Below are 19,087 nucleotides of genomic sequence, written 5' to 3' on the forward strand. Positions count from 1 at the left end.
CTTCATCCTTAAATAACACATGCACAACACAAATACCGAAAACTCAGGATCGGTATAGATACACGAAGAAATATACAGCTCACACACTGCTTATAGGTATGTATACACCTAAACAGATGCGCTCCCCATGTATTTAAGCCAAGCTTGGCGCCCTGCTCAGGACGGGTAGCTCCAACGCCCGGGTGTTTGTACTTACAGCGAAGCAGGGGGTCAGGGAGAGGCGAGGGACAGCAGTGGGTAAGGGGCTGTCTGTATTCACACCCTGTCCCACCACCGGACAGTTCGGGGTCAGAACAAGCTCCCGTTCCTCCCGCCGGCCTGGGGTTCGCTTGGCTGGAGGCCGCTACCGAAATCCCCGGGAGCAGCCAAGGGTCCCTCAGTCCCTGCCACCCCCCCACTCCGGGAGCGGGCGACGGCGGGGCCCCGCGGGGCAGAGCCCGGCCGCTTCCCACGGCGGAGGGGCCCACGGGGCGGCCTCCACTCCCGCGGCCCAGCACTGCCCTTCTCCGGGGCCGGGGGAGGGAGGAAGGAGGTCTCGGGTTTGCTAGTGGAGAGGAGCCTCCAGCGAGGCAGGGAGGCCCGGCCCCCGCTGCTCGGGTACTAGCTGGGGAGCCTGCAAAAGGCTGTGTCTCCCCCCCCACCCCCCCGGCCCAGGACAACCCACTTGTGGGGAAGCGGGAGCAGGGAGGAAGGGCTGAAGCCCCGGGGAGGGAGGGATGGAGGGAGGCATCCTTGCCCTCGGCGCTGTGACCGGGCCGATGCCGCCCTGGGTCACCGCGGCCCCGTTTGAGGAGGACAAGGCAGCGGCTGTTGCACGACGGTGCATCGGCAGCCGGGAGCTGCCGTGCGAGCATCGGGGAGCTGCGGGGGACGGAGGAAGAGATGCCCCGCCGTCCCCGGGACAGGCGTCCGACGACGGGCCCGTGGCCCGGGCATCCCTCGCTGCGGAGGACGCGCCCCGCACACCCTGCGACCTCCGTGTCCGCCCCGTCCCCTCGGTGCCCCGGGGCGCAGGCAGGCGACAGGAGCTGGGGCTGACCCCGGGGCGTGCCTGGATGGACACAGCCGTGCGGACAAGGCTGGGGCGGGGGAAGGACCCGAGCCGAGCCGTGCCGTGCCGTGCCGTGCCGTGCCGTGCGGGGTCCCCGGCCGCGATGCTCCGCTCCAGCCCCGCTCCCTGCTTTCCCTCGGCCGGGGTGGGGGGTGGGGGGGGCCCACCGGCCGGGGCGCAGCTGCCGCCGCCCGGCAGATGGGTCGCGGCGTTAAGACCGAATTGCTGCCCGAGATGGGGTTGCCGCAGCCGCCCGCCTCTTACCTGCTGCTTCCCGCACCGGCACCGCCAGCCCCGGCTCGGCCGGTGTCACCGACCCGGGGAGGGGGCCACGGGGACCGGGGGGGGGCCCGGAGTCGTGTCCCCCCCAGCGCCGTGCGGGGCAGCTGCTCCGGGCTGCCCGCTTCTCCGGGGTGTCGGTGTCTCTCGCTTATTTTGCGTCTGCCAGAGGAGAGTTTCCTCCTTCAGAGCAATTTACATTTAATTCAATCTAGGCAAATTTCCTCTTGATTGGTGCTGAAGAAGGGAATTATTGTTGAGTGGGTTTTAGAGGCTTCAAATCCCATATACTTAATATGTTAACAGCTTGCTCTTAACTGGTCTTTTTGGGATTGACTTTTTGACATGTGTTTGAAAGTAAAATATGTAGTGTCATTTGAGCAGGGTAAATATCCCAAAGCAGCAATTACAGCCCTGCCATTAGAATTATACTGGCCTCCTCGATACTGAGATACACTCTTGGAGAAGCGGGAGCTTTATTATTCGTTACTTCTTTACGGATATGCCTCCCTTTCTTTCCGTACCGCACACGAAAACTTACGTTCGTGCCTAATTATTAAATAGCGATCTAAAAGCCATATTTAATTTTTTTTTTATTTTTTCTTTTTTGTGAAGTCATTCCGTTCAGTCTCAGAGATGGAGCCTTGCTAGTGCAGGAGTTGCCCGCAATATAGATAGACTTACTAAAATCAATGTCGATATATTTTATTAGTCCTGTCCCAGCTTTGCCTTGCGCTCGGACCGCATCATTTTAGCGATGTTACGTATCTGCCGAGCTGCAAGTATCTTGCAGTCCTGCTGGTGCAGGGAGATTTTTCCCGAGGCAGAGAGATTTACAGGCTCTGAGGGTGGCGAAAAGTAACCTCTTGGCCGGTTTCTTTTTGCAGGGGCCGCCGCGGGCTGCAGGCTGGGCCAGCCTCCCCGGGTCCGGACCTCTCTCCAGGCTGGCGGCACGTATCGAGTCCCGGCAGAAGGGGCCGGCGGGGGAAGGAGCGAGCCCGCCGGCCTCCCAGAGTTACAAACCGTCGGAGGAATTAAGGGCAAAAGTTTTGCCTCGAGTTGATTTCGCGTTCTGCCTGGGAAAGCTGCTGTTCTCTTTTTCCCCGTAATCGGTTTTGTGTTTCATTCGCTCCTAAGCTATGTTCTTGATATTGCTCACTTGCATTATTATCATAACGTATCTCTACATGCAGTCAAAATCCCAGTCACCGGCGAATTCATCTCGTCGTCAGGATTACTCCAATCCAATCCCAGAGGCGATTAGAGGGAGGTAAAATACCGCCTAAAGCCTAATCTTTAATTTCTTCCTCCTTAATAAAATGAATAATTCCATTGCGTTTTTAAGTAAAAAATGAATTGAAAAGGATAATAACTCCGCTAACCTTCTGTTGCGTGTATTAATCTTTTCCTGGAAGTGTTTTACCGCAGCCCGGCTGCCCGAGCAGGCTGCGTCTCAGCGAGCTCCCTCCGTGCGCTCAGAGCCGGCTCCCCACGGCTGGGGAAGGGAAGACACCGACCAGCCGGGCTCCGGGGCCGTTCGTCTGGGCGAGCTTAACGTGGAGGGACCAGGGAGGTTACGGAAAATACTTCTGGCCGCGGCACCGGCGGACCCGACGGCGCCTGGTCAGAGCCTGGTTACTGTTGTTATTATTGTAATAATCATCGTTCATAGTGATTCGCTGCAAAAGCCGGGGTTTGCGCTCGCTAAACACCGGTCCCCTCCCGAGCCGCCAGCTTTGTGAAGAGGTGATTTACCCTCGACACGGGACAAGAGCTCCCTCCGCTCCGCAGCTCCGCCGCCGTGCCCGTGCCCGAGGAGCGCCTTTTCTCCCCGCAGCCCGCCGGCCGGCAGACCCCGCCGCAGCGAAACGCATTGACCCTGGCTTGTTAAAACTCGGAATTAGCCCCTGGCTGCTGGGCTTGCCGTTCGTTCCCACTCAGGGCTCGTTGTTCACTGTCTTTTGAAGGGAAGCCAAAATATAAACGGGGGAAATAGTTAAAGCGGGCGGGGAAGCAGACCCCAGGATTACCGGGATGGTGGGCCAGCTGCGGTCCCAATTTATCGGCCGGCGTTGGGGGGAGATCCGGCGCCGCCGTCCTTTTCGGTGGGAACCTGCTGCTGCCGCTGCCCGCCCGGCTGCTGGGGCGGGGGACGGAGCCCCCCGGCCCGCCCGGCCCCGGCGAGGCGAGGCGAGGGCGGCAGCAGAGCCCGGGCGTAGTGGGCAGCAGCCTCGGGCTCTGCTCCTTCAGGAGGGCGGGCAAAGGCGCTTGGGCTTTACAGGGTTGCTTTAAGTTGTAACACTTCGCCGTTCTCTCCACTGACATTTTCTCGGGGGGGGGGGGGAAATATATATATGTATAGTCTCCCCATACAGTGAGTGCGTGTTGGCATCCCTCTATATCAGTTCCACCGCAAGGAAAATAATAAAGTACTGCTATTTTTAACCGAATCCATCACAAAAGAAAAACAGTTGACACTGACCCGCCAAACACAAGTGTTCCCGGAGGTAAAACAAAGTTTGACAGTACAGTACGTCTCGTACAGACCCCTCTAAACCGAAAACCAAACGGGTGCAAATTAAGCCTTTTCACGTATAAAGCCTTTAATCACATATAATCGAAATTACAAGTGACCCTCTAAAGCAGCGCTCCCGGCCCTCCCGTAATTCATGCAAGCGATTTGTCTAAGTGTGCCAGCTACGAACGTGAACTGCAGCAATCACGTCTAATCTAATCAGTCCGCCTGTGAGGGGACCCAGCGGTGTCATCAACTCCAAAGGGCCCTTGGTGGAAGTGGCTGGGAGAGGCCAGCGGCAGCTGGAGCCATGAATGACACTTTCTCATTTGTTCCTTTCCCAGTTCAACAAATGTTTAGCCCCGTTGCTGCTAAATGAACGCCTTGCGCTCTTTGGCTCGGGGAAGCTATTTATTTTTAAGATTCCTGAATAGGATCAGGAGCAATTAACTTATTTTTGTTTCTGTTTTCTCCCAGTGTATTGGGAGCTAACCTGGAGCAGAGCAAAGAGCCGGTCGGCTGCGTGGGCGCCTGTGTGCTGCATTCCCGGCACCGGAGTACGCCGGGCTCGCCTTGACGGCGGGAAGGTGTCCGCCATCAACGGGCTGCCGGCCACGGAGCCGGGACAAAACCCCGCTCTCCTGTGGCGGGGTCCGTTTCCGTGTGCCGCTGCCGAGAGGGAGGGAGAAGCCAAGTGAAAAACATGAAAATAGGAACAAAAGCAGGAGCCATGCCCTGTCGCGGCTGCTGCTGGACGGCGCCCGGAGAGGGCTCCTCGCCGCCCCCGTCTGCTCGCCCGGCACCCCTACCTGGGCACGGACACGGAGGACAACTGAGCAGCCCTCGGGAGGGATGGGGACACACACATGACACTCTTCCCCCTAAGGCCAAAAACTTAAACTTTGGTTGGGGTTTTGTTTGTTTGTTTGGGTTTTTTGGGGGAGGTTTTTTTTTTAGTCGCAATTAGAACAAAACGCGCCTGTGACGGTGCGAGCCCGGCCGGGCCGGGGGCTGCGCCGGGCATCCCAGGCCGGCCGAGGTGTCTCTGCGGGTCCCCGGGGGGTCCCGGGTTCCGTCTCTTTCGCACAAAACGAGTCCAGCTCCCCCTCTGCAAGAGGACTCTCCTGTTGCTGCCTTGCGGCCGCCGCCGCCTGCTGCGCGCTCGTTTGCCGTTAGTCAAACGTTTGATTCAAAACCCCTTCGGAAGACGCATAAGGAGTACTCTCTGTGCAGGAAGGCTCACCGGCAGCCCACCCCACAGCCTTACACCCCCTCCCCGACACCCCGCGCTCATTGCCATGTCCCTCGCGGGGCCGCACTTGCTGCCCACGCAGAGGTGCCCCGACCGCCCTCCGCGCCGAGGGTTTGGCGTGTCCCAGGAGGAGCTCCGGCCCCCCACAAGCCTGGAAACACTGGGGGCCTGACCCGAGATCTCCTGGGGACCCCAGGAAGCGTTGAGTGGGTGCCGTGTCCCCAGGGCCAAGGAGCGAGGCCGCTTCTCTGGGCGCCTTAGATGAGCACCCGGTCCCCCGGGAGCCTCTCGCCCCCCTCGGTATAGCGCTCCCTCCAAAGCTGCGCCGGCTCCTGCGACGGGGGCTGCCCGCTCTCTGCTCGGGATCGGATTTAGAGCGCGGGGCGGCTCTACAAGCACGAGTCTTACGGGCGGGGAGCCGCCGGTGCGGGCGCAAACGGCGCCGAGCGGGAGTCGTGCTGCCCCCGCAGGGGGGACCGGCCGTGGCGGGGCCGTGGCGGGCAGCGGGGAGCTGCGGGGTCCTGCGGGTGCCGGGACGGAGGCTGAGCTCGGCTGGAGGTGAGGGGCTCGGTGCCCCAAAGCCGCCCTGCCGCCGCGGCGGTTCCCCCGGCCTCTGGCTTGCCTTGCCTTGCCCGTCGCCTCCTTAGCCGGGGGAGGTGGGAAGCGATAGCCGAGGGGGGCGAGCTCTTGGCCCCGGGCATCCCGCTGCCCCGGCGGCGGGAGAGCTGGCAGGGGCAGCGCCGCTCTCCCGCCCCGGCCCCGAACATCGTCCGCAGCGCGGGGCGCGCACCCGGTCTTGGCTTTTCCTGGTTCGGCTTCCACAGCCCCTTTTACGCCACAAAGATGCAGGGGGGTGAATTGAAGGAGACCCCTCCTGCTGCCTTGCTAAGGGCTCCCTGCACTCCGCGCCCGCTTAGGAAAAGCGGAGGCCGCGGTGGGGGCGGCGGCTAGGGCAGTGCCCCCCGCGCAGCCCCCGCGCAGCCCTCCGCGCAGCCCCGGGACAGAGCGGCGGGAGAGCCGCTGGCTGCCTCGCACGAAGACGTACAGCGAGAGGTGATGCTCGCCTCCCCGCGACGGGCCCACACCTCCAGGAGTGCGCTGAGGTTTTAAACACGTAAATTAAAATGTCAAGGCGGACCTTGCTTCCATGTCAGCGGGGTTTTGCCGCGGCTGTTGGCGGCGGCGGTGCCTGACTCCGAAGCTGTCACACAGATACTCACTGGCCTTCTCAAGCTTGGCGTTGGTTCACGGTTTCACAAATCCAGTTACTAAGAAATATGTGAATTAATAAGAAATGGAATGACCTTTGGAGCAGTGTCATTTCTGTACCTGCCTTCCTGTGATGTCTGCTGTGCTGCCTATCTAATAACAACTTATCACATACTTTGCATCTAAGTTAATTTCTCTGAAATCACAAACTTCTTCATGTTACATCAACTTTGGTTTTTTACTATTTCCTTACTCATCTCGATCTTACTGACAGACATGTCTTGCAAGTGCTGCATGCAGATGAAATTGTATAGCAAAGGGCTCGACATATGGGGTGTACATGTATCATGCTTCATGAAATTTGAGTAACTAACTCAGACCCACTTCAAGCCACAAAAATTCATAGATTTTTTTTTTTTTTTAATTATGTCAGGGCATAGAAAAGGTTGACTGCTCCCTAAGGGACAGGGAGCTGGGAGGACTCCCCAGGCTGGCAGGGCAGGGCCCCGCAAGCCAGGGCTGCTCCTATCACACCCAGCCAGGGATCAGGGCAGGCCAGGGCAGGGGGAGAGGTGGTGGCAACCCGGAGTCCAGATCACTGACACGTTTGTGATGATCAGGAAGGTCTGAAGTCAATCCATACGTCCGGGTCTGGATCAACAGGGCCCATAAGCAAGCATAGGGGGGCTGTAGCTGAGTGAGAAACCAGCACTCCCACTCCATCGCTGGGGCAGAGACTGGCAGCCCTGGACTGAGCTGAGGTGGAGTCCCTGGGCAGATGCTGTGGGTGGGGGTCCCAGGTGAGGCCCATCAGGACCCTGATGGCCTATGAGTCCTCTTGAGGCCCTGACAGGTGAAATTACTATAACCTACTCTGTAATTGTCCAAATCCATAGGGAGAGTTGTGAGTCTTACTAGGAAACCCTTCTCAGGGTGGGGACAATTTGAGACAGAGGACAAGCCCACAGGGGAGGTGAGCATCAATCAGTATGTTCCCCACAGGGCTTTTGGCTAGCAGGGCTGGGCAGATGGTTTACTGTCACATTGGTCTCTGCTGAAGGAGAGTTGGACCCATCACCTCCTGGGCTGTGCTGGTGACAGCCACTTCTGTCCCAGCGTTTCTAGTTCCCACTCCAGGTCCCCACACTGTTTGTGACTTGCTAGGGACAGCGTCGAGTTTGATATTGCTTCCTACCCTTGTGTCATCTCAGAACCTTAAAAATCTCCTAAAGCCTTCTTCTCAGGTGAGCCCTGCATGGACCTGGCATGCCCCCGTACTGGGAGGCTCGGCAGGCACCGCAGGGCCACTGCAGTGACACCTCCCTTCACCTGTTTACAAATGGCTCCTCCACAGGCACCTCCGCAGGGTCTCAGGAGGTAAACGTGGTGGGCAGAGGGCAAGCAGGGGGATGTTTGCAGAGAGAAAGCTCCCCTGGGTCTGACCCGCACTGATCTCTCTGCTTCATTGGTTGGGAGCTGGGTGTTACATCATTGGGCAGCCTGGCTTCCCCCGTACCCCGCTGCCTGCCACAGCCAGATTGGGGCAGCTCCCAGCCCAGCAGGCACCCCTTACCAAGCTTGTGTTTCAGCCAGAGCCCCACCTGGCCTTTCAAATGCTGTCAACTTCCATGCACCGGCACGACTAGGACGAGAGACGGGAAAGGGATATGCAATTCTTTTACTGCTATCAAAACGTAAACCAGCAAACTCATCTGGGAGCCTAGGAATGGTGGAAAATACTGCTGAGGCCCCCCGTGCTCCCTCCAGCCCAGCAGAGCTGGTAACACGAATGCAAAGTGATGGAGGGGAGCACGCTGTGTGCGCCCTGCCCGCCCCTCTGGCTGCCCTACCCCGCAGCACCCGCCTCCCACCCTCCTGCTCCCCGAAAGGCGCATTGCACTGCAGCTGCACGTATCCTGGGGCGGGGAGTGCCCGCACCCCAGCCCTCCCAGCCTCCCCGGGCACTTCTGGGTGAGCATTCAGTTGGGGCACGAAGAGCTGAGAAGAATGGTCTTCCTCACCAGCTCCCATTTCTTCCTTTTCGCTGAATTCACCTCAACTCAGTGCAGACGAGGAGGCTGGTTTGCCGCAGGGAAAAATTGCCACTTTGGGTTTCTCCTTAGACAGCTAGGAAGAAGCGTAACTTGTCCTTCCCTGCTAGGCCAAGCTTCCAAGTGCGCTGAAAAACACTTTCCTTGCAGCTCTCGTTCTCAGTTCCTGCAGCCCCGTGTGCTTGCGACAGACCCCCAAAGTTCTTGCAGGGAAACTTCACGCCAGCCTGGTAAATCCTCAACAGTCCATTAGCAAAGCCCTTCAAGTATAATACTACGGCTCAACAAGGACCGCAGCAACCTTCCTTACTTCTTTGGGTATCATCTGTGTTCTTTCCGATTTTTGTCTACACAAACCCAGGAATTAGTCATATTCCCACAAAAAAAAAAAAAAAAAGCTGCATTTTTCATCAGTTGTGTGAGTTTTGACTGACGAAAATTTGAATTCTTTCCAGCTCATATTGAGGGCATAGAAAAATGGGCTGCGGGCACTGTCTGTTCATCTGCCAGTTAGGGTGTTTTGTTTGCTTTTTTTCTTTATCAAGACATTGTGTCCTTGGATATTTGTTTGTTTGCTATATATATCTGCTCTATAAAATAAATATATTCACTATAAATCACTATATAAACTAAATATAATAATCCTTCAAAAAACTTGTTGTCATGAGGACTCATACAACAGTTCAAATGGTTTGAAATATTGAAAACATCTTTTAATTGTAGAATTCTATACAAACTTGGGTAGATACAGAAGTGGTCACGACAAAATGTGTTCTTATTGCCTGAAATTTTTCACAGAAATAGAAACATTGATGGCAAGCTTACTGACATCCAACATGATGAGATATCTTTAAACCTGCAAAATGAATAGACACAACACTCCTAAGTAGTTTGTATGTTTGACTGTCCTTGAAGTCCTACTACTTATATACCAACCTCAAAACACAAAGAACCAAGATTAAAATTTTTAATGCACATCACATAATAATGTAAAATTAAGCACAAAAAAGGTAAACAAAGTGTAATCTTGAAAATACACTATTTTTTTACCTAGGGCACTGACTTATTCCAAGAATGATTTCCTGTATAGTTGTGTTTTAAGTGAGGCACGCATTTTGTTTTCTGCACAGGACATCAATATCTGATGGAGATACAAGAACGAACGGTAACAAACAAAAGGGAAAGAAACATAATCACAAGTGGAACTCAAACTCCATGCCAGTGTTCTCACAGCCCTAAGCAAAGCTATACATTAAAATATGCTACAACCATTGTTCTCAAAAAGTCCTTGGCACTTTTCCACTGATAATCTTACTTTCAGTTTTTTTAAAAAATGGAGCAAATTACATTTCTGCACCTATATCATAAGGCAAAACTATAAATGCAACTACAAGGACAAATTACCAAAAAAACCCCAAGCCAAAGATAACCCCCACCCTCAGATCACCACCCCCAAACTCCAAATGCTTGGTGAAATAGTATCATCCTTCCTCCTCGTCACTGTCTTTCATAGTAATGCCCTGAAGTCCTCCCGCATCCGTGACTGAGACTGTGGCTTCCTCTACGGTCAGACGGCTGTGAACGGTATCGTAGGTTTTACTGTTCAGCGTTCCCTCCAGCACGCCTTGCAATCTGAAGTCTCGGTAGGTTTTCTGCGGCAAACATAAAACATCCTGAATTGGACTTGAGCAAGCCTGAGCAGTCTTCCACTATACACTGGCCATTTCTAGCATGCCAGCAGAACAGCTTCATTCCTCCTGCAGTTAGGGACCTATCACCTAACTTCCCTTTGTCTCATTTATTCAATAAGAAACCAACAAAGAATATTTCTAACTGCATATTGAAATGTGAATTTGGCTATAGCTAGTTCTGTCTTTTCACAGAAAATGTAAATGTCTGACTCTTTCCCCATAATATGATCTTATTTGCATTTAACTTTACATTTATATGCCAAATGTGGAAAAATAAAATAAATTTTAGATTATGATCTCTATTCTATAATGTAAACATTTCTCAGTTGACTACTTCAGTCAGTTAATTTGCATTCTAAGTCATCTACATTTGGACTCACATCTACATAATTTTTTTTTTTTCACTTGAGAAAGTTTTGTTTCCCTGGTATTCAGCCTTCCTATGAACCAGCAGATATGACTTTCTTTGACTTTCTATCAAGTAAGAATTCTGAGTGGAATTGTTTTATTCATTGATGCTATGTTCAAGTGAGCATATGGAAAATCATCTACTCTGTCTTTATTTTTAAGTCGTAACACACTTGAAATAATCTTTCTTGAAGTTAGCCTAAAAAGCTTAAGGACAAGATGATCTAGCTCGTTTCTTATTTTGTGCACATTGTTACTATGAGTTCCCAATGTTTATGGAAGAGAATATGGGAAAAAGAAAATGGCAGATAATTAAGGGCTATCAGGCCCACTCCTCTGCCGGAGGAGACTGTGCACAACCCTTAGAAAAAGAGAAAAGAGCTGATCTTGTTTCCCTCAATACTTCAGAGAACTGCAAAAGACACCTCTCAAAATAGGTAACATTCAGCTGGGAGAATTTTTTCTGCCACTATCTATGATGATTATTTAAACCTTGTTTGAATCCCTGCAACCGAGATTTATTTGACTTTCATAGGTCAACTTCAGAGTCAATGCAGTTTATGTTTTGCTCACACACTTCTGCGAGTACTCTACCTGGTCTTTTTCAAGTGTCACCATTGCATTCCCTTTTTATAACACTGTGCATTCAATTTCCTTTTATGCTGTTAACAGGTCCTACAGCAATTTTTTTCAGTTTTACATTGTATTCCTCCCATTCTCAGACCAGCACTCTGGGGTTCAGTCATTGCTCTTCTCTTGACATACTTTTGCAGGATAATAATGTTCACTTCCAAGCTTAATTTTCATTTCTCCCTAACTTTCCTCTTGGTCCTTGACCCTTCTTTAGTCACATCCCTCTGCACGTGTCTCAGACATCTAATGACACCTTCATGCCATCATAAGGCTTTAATGGGAACAAACAATGTTTCTTCTTCTGGTCATTCTTAATAATGCACTATCTTCGCCACATCCCAACACAAAAGAATCATCTGTTTCTTACTCTTCTTACTTTACTTACTTAAAAATGACCTCCTACTTCTTTTTTGGAATATTTTCAAGAGATGACAGGGGCAACACAGCCTCCCAGTTTTTCCAAAAGCAAACAGAAATGTGCCTTCATTCACTCTAGAGTTTGGAGGAACTGTGCCTCCTCACGTGCCTCTCCCCAGCTGCGCTGCAGCAGTGAAAGCTTCTTATGATACTCTACTTGAACCATTGTTTCTTATTTGCCAGCAGCCTCCTGTTTGCTGAGTTCCTGTTTTACCAGTTCTGTCTGCTTCACCCACCAAAACACAGGTGGACAAGATTTTCTGTCTTCCAGTACATTGACCAGAACCTCTATGATTGACATCATCTTCTTCAATCTTCTGCATCCACAGAAGGTGCCATGGAATAACACACTTGGAATTTATGTGCAAAGCAAACCAGGTGTACGGGCACAGAAAGGCTACTGCCATAACCTGTGTGTTCTCATTGCCACTGGGAGCCTACTGCTTTTGAACAAGGCTTATCAGTGTGCCAGGCTGCAGAGGGAAGGCTGGGTGACAGTGCTGCTCATTCACCTGCACTTCAGTTTTGTAAAAGCCTCTTCTTTTAATCTCCCAGGTGATATTTAACTGGTATAATTTAGCCTGCCCATTCTTAGATCTCACTGGGCACAGGTTTTAGATCCTATAACACTTTTCCCCCCCTCCAGAGGATGATAACTACCTTCACTTGAGAAGAGCTTTAAACCTTTCACAAGAGCCATTCATTTCAACAACAAATAGCAAACTGCTTTTGCCGTTTTGGCACATAATATAATGAAGAACCAAATCCTGTTCCCAGAGAAATCAGTTAAGGTCAGAAATAGCAAAACTAAGCTTGGGTGGTTCAGGGAGCCATGATGCCATTATTATGATGACTGTTTTCTTGCATCTCTCTCTCTCTGTTTTTTTCCTTTTAACTAGTGAATCCCGAAAGTTGCAGTTGCAATTCTGGTGTTCACGAGTTAAAACACTTCTGACTTTACAGTCTTGCATGACCTTCATGAGAAAATATTTTGAAGAAATCAAGGTCACCATTGACAGCACGTACTTCTTACTCCACGTTTATACAGATAACAAGAATGTTCAGAGTTAAACAAGACAGAATTAAAAGGAAAAAAATCTGAAATGGCTTTTGGTCTCTTGCCTAAGGGTATTAACTAAGATCTGAAAGGGAGTTAGGAGGAAACTTTCTTTTATGGTAGGTTAACCCATAATTGCCTATTGCAAGGTATTTTACACTTTGCTCGGAAGCATTTGACATTGACCAGTGTAAATGACTGAGGACTGGACTGGAGGGATTGGTATTTCTATTGATACTGATCCCGGCGTACAAAAGATTAGAAGACGTTATCTAATATATTGAATATTGTTTTCCAATTGAACGTAGTAAACACATGCATATAAAAAAGAAAATGGTTACTTTTTAGAAGAGTGGGAAAAATGGAGAAAGAACGCTATTGGGATTATTAAAGTAAAACAAAAAAACCCAGTAATATGACAAACAATAATTTATTAGGAATACCATACAGCACTGCTGTACAGCTAGCAGTAATCTGTTAAAATTCCTTGGAACAATCTTAATTGTCACAGAGTCCAGAATGGATGACAATTACTAGTGCACATATAATTAACATTAGAGGTTTTAATATATTGTTTTTCTTCTGAAATTTGCTACCACTGTGAAAAAAAAAAAAACAACCTAAAACTACATAAGTTCGCAACTTTATTCCACATTTTTTCACTTTTAGGGTGATCTATACTTATCCATGTTAATACTTTATCACTTTTCTCTCTTTACTATGCAATCTAACACAAACACATTTTATTTACCTTCACTATCTTGATGAGAGTCTTCAGCTGGTAGATGTGAAGCTGAAGGTCTAATCTATCAGCCAACCACAGGCATATGACTTTCATGGAGCTGCTATACCATTGCTGAAAAGAAGGATAAAAAAAAAACAAACAACAAACCACCAAACAACCCTGCAGTATTCATTTAACAGATTTGGTAATGAGAGGTAATGAAACACTTTGAAATGATCACAGATCAGCACTTGAAGTCAACAATGATATAATTTCCTGTGAAGAGAATTGCATGGGTCAGTAGGAAATCAAATAATTTGACCTAGACTGTTCTTTACATGAATTAGCAACTGCCATTTTATCTTTCAGTTACAACATTTTCAAGCAAAATAGCGTTATGCACTTTGCTATCTGTCAGTAAGAATGGATATTAAATACACAATTACATGAGAGAATTGACAGCTAAAACAGCAAGGGGAAAAACACAGGTACAGTATCTTGAGAGAGATTTTGCAATACCTAGATTTTCCAATTGAGACAGGAAAACAGCATCAAACATAGAATATGGAATCTGTCTTGCTTTTTTCTTTTAGATCAATTCTTTATTAAGCAAAAAAATTCAGAAATCCATGGAAACTGTATTTAAGTATGATCAAAACACCACTCCACCCCTCCCAAAATCAACATGTTAAGGTTTTGTTTTACGTTAATTACTAATTATAATTACAGCCTACCTTATTTCTTTTTTATGTCTTAGGCATGGGTATGTTTTCACTCAAAGCTTCACAAATGGATGTGGTAAGAATAAGCTCTCTGCTGTTGGTGTCTATGTTACCGTAAAAAAATGCTCAGATCCAAATAGCTACTATAATAGTTCTTTCACATTAACTGGATTAAAAGAGATTTTACTAAACATAGTTGTAGCAGTTTTCCTCCCCCTCCTGTAAAATACCAACCAGATGTCATTTAGTCAAACTGCAAAAAAAGGAAGGGATTTTTTTTTTTTCATTTTAGCAGTGAGAGATTAAAAGAGTTTGTGTCGTAGCTCTGTTTCTAGCCTCTTTCCCCACAGGGAAGAAGCTTAAATTCTTTTCTAATGTAATTTCCTGTGTCTTTACAAAATACACAGATATGCCAAGAGAGGAAACACTGGGCATATTTTAAAATGCAGCATGTTAGGCAAGGCATACATCGTGAAGTAATTCAAAGGAAGGATTTAACATGTCTCATTAGCCACCTCTACATTAACAAACAAAATAAAATATATATTGAAAAAATGAAGATACTGGATGTAACAAAAGACAGAAATAGAATTATTTCATCAAAATGTAAGCTCTCCGGAAAAAGCTTTAAACACGTACAGTAAGTCTATGTAAATACTTTGTCCTTACAGGAAACAGTCTCATTTCATTGTAACTATCTAGTTTTAAGATAAGTTTGAAATAAGATTTTCATATAATAATGGCTGCCATTTATTTTGTTCAATGTGTTAAAATGTATTTTAATTATAAATCATTGGAAAGAAATTACTTTTACATTTTTTAGGGTTTCTCCTATTAATTTACTATTTTACAGAAGTGAACAAACACACCACACAAAACGCAGATAGCTGCACATTTCACAAAATAGTTTGATTTATTCAGTAAAATGTGGGACTGATTGGGTATCCATAAAATACTGTTTTTTTACCACTGAATGACATTCTTATACTATTTACATTATTTTACCCCAAACATGCATGCTGGGTTTGATTTCCTTTATAAGTACCTGTAAAATATTTCTAATGTGACAGAGTTGTTACTAAGTGGCAGCTGTAAGCTATATGACAGGTGTTGTATGTATACAGATGTCTAGAAAATAAAATACAGTTGAGCTTATTCACTTGGGGAGCTCTACTGATCTAATAAACATAAAAATTCATATGCCAAGCATTCTACCCAGAATATCTATTGTTATTTGCAATAAGATGAGCCCAATTATTATATTATCACTCAGACTCTACAGTTGTTAATCTTTAACATAATTGCGGTAGGGAGAATGATTTTAGTAGCGGAGTTTTCTCAAAACTGATATTCTTCCATAAAAAAAAAATCCAATAACACTTCCTGATGTATTTGGTTTGTATCAAGTAGAAAGCAGAAGGGGCTCAAACTTGCTCATGCAAACAAACTACGGACAAGATCGAAAATTCTGGGATCGGTTTCCCCATGCAACACCACTGAATGGTGCCAGATCACTGAGAATAGACCCAGTCCCAGTTTTCTGGCAAAACATGTGTTTTAAAGCCCAGCCAGATAACTTAATTAAGATGGATGCAGCAAAAATTAGACTCTCCATACATATCTGTGATATGCTTACATGCACTGAAAACAAAGCTAAGAAACTAGAGGGAATTAATTTTGCTACTCAAATTTGTGAATGAAAACAATATAATATGTTTTCCTGACTAGTTTTGATACATTAAACTTTCAGTAGAAATGTTTAATTTGGTGATTGTGAAATCATACTATGGTACTTGCTCCTCTGTCAACGTACCTTCTTCCGAAAAATTACAACTGCTATCGTATTATAAAAAGATGTATTCTTATTTTGAATTGTCACAGTCTGTTTAATAAAGTCTGTTTTAGAGTCTTCCTAGAGGTACTTGTGGATACGATTCCTGTTCACTATTGGCCTTATACCCACTAGTTTTGAGCACTTAGTACAGGCTGAAGCTGCATAAACATAAATCTGCTGGACTTCATAAGAAGAGAAGTAAATATTTCCCTATCGCTTCTTTTGGAGCCTGTTAAAATGCACAGCACTGCAAATGCCTCTCAGAGGTGGAATCCAAGGCTACACATTTTGACAACCATGAGCATGTTACGGAGGCAGGGATGCATCTACTGTGACTTATAGGAATCTATTGCAAACTCAAAAGCTTCAGCGATTAGATAATGGTCCTGAGATTACACAGTTTTAAAGTAATAATAATTTTAAAAAAGTCCTTCTAACTGGTTTTAAGAAAAAGTCACTTTCCTGCTAGTAACAATAGCACTGAAAGGACAATGCGACTCTTGCAGATGTCAATTATATGGTATTAGTACCATATTCTTTGCTGTCGCCTATGCAAGAATAAAGCAGCAAGTGTTTATTATATATTTTTTTCACATCAGCACATAACAGCAGCCAACCACTTTAACAAAAATATGTTTGCCTCCCTGTTTCCCCCCCCCTTCTTATTCATAGCTCATCCAGCTCCTGTAAGGGCATGCATTACTCACTTCATTTTCCTGAGATACCTCTTTTAAAGTAAAAAATAAGAGAAAAGGAAAGGCTAGGGTTGACTCTGTGAGACCCCTGTATTTATTCACACTTATTGTGCATGACTGTAGACTGGTAAATCATATTAGCAGCCCGTCTCCCCATCAAGCTGCTACTTGCTTTCCAGCCCTGGGAAGGTTCAACAAATCAACAGGAGCACGGAAAACAGAACATCAGTCTAATCTAGTGTTTAAGGTGAAGTTTTCAAACCCAATCTAAGAAGATCTTTAGAGCAAGCAACAAGCTGAAGGGCTCAGAAGGTGGTATTGACAATGAAAGAGTGTTGAAATATTGAGAAGCGCAGCACTTGTGCATTTTTAATAACAAGAGGGTCAACAAGGACACAGCTCCCTCAGTGCCAATAGTTGCCACACCAGGGCTATAAACGCTCTCAGTTCATCAGATTTCTTAAACAGTTCATCAGCTTTCTTAAACACCCTAAACCCCCTCAGCGGACCTTTAGTCTTAAATTAACAAACCAAAGCAATGAAAGAGGGTGCAGCTTGAATGGCCAGCATTGATCCCCAACGGGGCTCGGCGCGGCTACAGGCACTGAAAAACTCGCTCCATTGTCGGGAGGAATTGACAAACCTCCTCGCCTAAATAGTCCAGCTGAGGCGGGCTGGAGGCACGCAGCTGTAAAGGGCTCCCCTCGCCCCGCTCCCAGCGCTCACAATGCGCCAGGCATGAGCTCTTTGTCAGGCCCAGACTCTGCAATTTTCTAACAAGGATTAAAGTTGTTTCTCGGCAGGGCCAGTGAAAAGCGATTTAGCAACATACCGTGCTTTCTTCAGGCAAGTTAAAGAGAAGTAGTTAAGGAATTTCATTATTCTGTTGACCAGTGGAAATACAAAACAAATATATTAAATATTCACCATCTTTCTGGGTGCCTGAGCTATAACATTCGCAGAACGGTTCAATTAAATATAACACTTATCGGCTCAAAGCAAGCACTTCAGATTTATTTTTGAAGTTTTATAAAAAGGTGCAGCTGTTTGCCACCTGGAAGGAGGCTCAGTACATACTAATACACAATGCTTTAGTCCTTCTAGGGCTGGTATCCCTAACACCCGAGACATAAGACCCCATCGAGTTTCTATATCTTGCTTGCTCTTGATAAATGGGCACTGTCAAAATGCTTTTTCTGCTGAATATGGCAGGGGGAACAGCTTTTCTAGGAACCGCATTTTATCTTCCTACGGAAGCCTTTATCGCACTATTGATCAGGAATTGAGTCGCTCAGATGACAACAGGATGTTTTTACTTCCTCCAGCTCTACTTTTCCTACCAGGAACAATGACAAAAAATATTCTTCTCACTGAAGAGATTGTACACCAAAGGCAGCATAAGCTAAAATGCATAAGAAATGCTATGAGCATGTTAAATATTAAGTGCTAAAATACCTAGTTCTTATTAAAAGGCAATGCTATTACATTGTTCCGGGATTTTGGTAGCTAGCATTAGTAGTGTGCCATGGAACTTTTAGAATATTTAAAAAAATGTTAAATGACGAAAGAATAAATAAGTTATTCCTTAAAAATGCAAACAGCAAAAGTTAGGAAAAAGTTCCTGATTTAAGTTTCATAATTTGTTTCCCTCTTTGTAAAATATGAATAATCATACTGGCCTCCTTTGTTGAACGCTACTGATAATGAGGGAACCATGTGTGACTTGTAGTGTCTTTGAAAATAGTCTGAGGTTTAGAAGTTATAGCTGTATTTTCAAGTTTAGGTGTAGACATCATCCAACTAAATGAGGATTTTTACCTTAGCAGAGAAGAGTTCATAGACTCTTCTGAAGGCTGGAAAGCCTTGGTAACTCTTAAAAAAACCCAGCCTGGGGAAGTATTTCTCAACCTGTGGGCCACCATGATACATCAGAAGGTCATCTGCATCTTGTAAATACACACAGGAACACCAAAGTAAGAAATCAAGTCAGAAGAAGTAATTAACTTTCAAAATATCTTTATATTTTTTGCAGAAATGAAAAATATTTAGTTGCAAATAAAAGTAACAATGAAGTAACTTTGCATAAGATGTTTATGCTTTTCCCTCAGGTTTAGGTAGCCTTTTGATTAAGAAAGCCTGAGAAACCTTTGAAGGTGGAGGCAACTGTAGTAGACATAGACAAAAGAAATTCATGTATCAGCATCTAGACATTTTGTTTGTGCTCTCTTCCTGCCCTATCAATTCTGATTCCCAATACAGGCAATTTATGAACTGGTCAAAATATCCATTTCTTCTGCTGGAGGGAGACCAGAACTTGTTGACTGGTGACGTAGTGCCCTCCCACCACTCCCTGCTGTATCTTCACTCCCCTGGGAGGAACAAATTATCTCCCCAGTGACTTTTCTAGATTGCACTCGTCATAGATGTGGACTAGTCTGTGAGGCACTTCCAATGAGAATAACTGTGTCAGTGACCAGGAAACTGAAGGAACAGAAGCTGGGGAAACCTCAGAGAAGAGAAAGCTCTCATGCAAGAGCCTTCCCATCCCA

At 47.0% G+C, this 19,087-nt stretch overlaps 2 protein-coding genes across 15 annotated transcripts in view; one reads left to right on the top strand and one right to left on the bottom strand.

Moving 5' to 3' along the window:
• WNT16 (Wnt family member 16) overlaps positions 1-19,087 on the top strand; it is an 873,674-nt gene that overhangs the window by 464,554 nt on the left and 390,033 nt on the right. The gene's annotated exons all lie outside the window — the stretch shown is intronic.
• CADPS2 (calcium dependent secretion activator 2) overlaps positions 9,815-19,087 on the bottom strand; it is a 327,121-nt gene continuing 317,848 nt past the window's right edge. For all 14 annotated transcript variants that reach the window (XM_050892956.1, XM_050892948.1, XM_050892951.1 and 11 more), the window contains 2 exons: positions 13,315-13,419; positions 9,815-10,009 (listed from right to left, as the gene is read on the bottom strand). In XM_050892956.1, coding sequence (XP_050748913.1) covers positions 9,839-10,009; positions 13,315-13,419 — 276 coding nt within the window. In that variant the 3' untranslated portion in view covers positions 9,815-9,838. The remainder of the gene's footprint in view (positions 10,010-13,314; positions 13,420-19,087) is intronic.

This window comes from Gymnogyps californianus, chromosome 1 (genome assembly GCF_018139145.2).
Source record: "Gymnogyps californianus isolate 813 chromosome 1, ASM1813914v2, whole genome shotgun sequence".
NCBI lineage: Eukaryota > Metazoa > Chordata > Aves > Accipitriformes > Cathartidae > Gymnogyps > Gymnogyps californianus.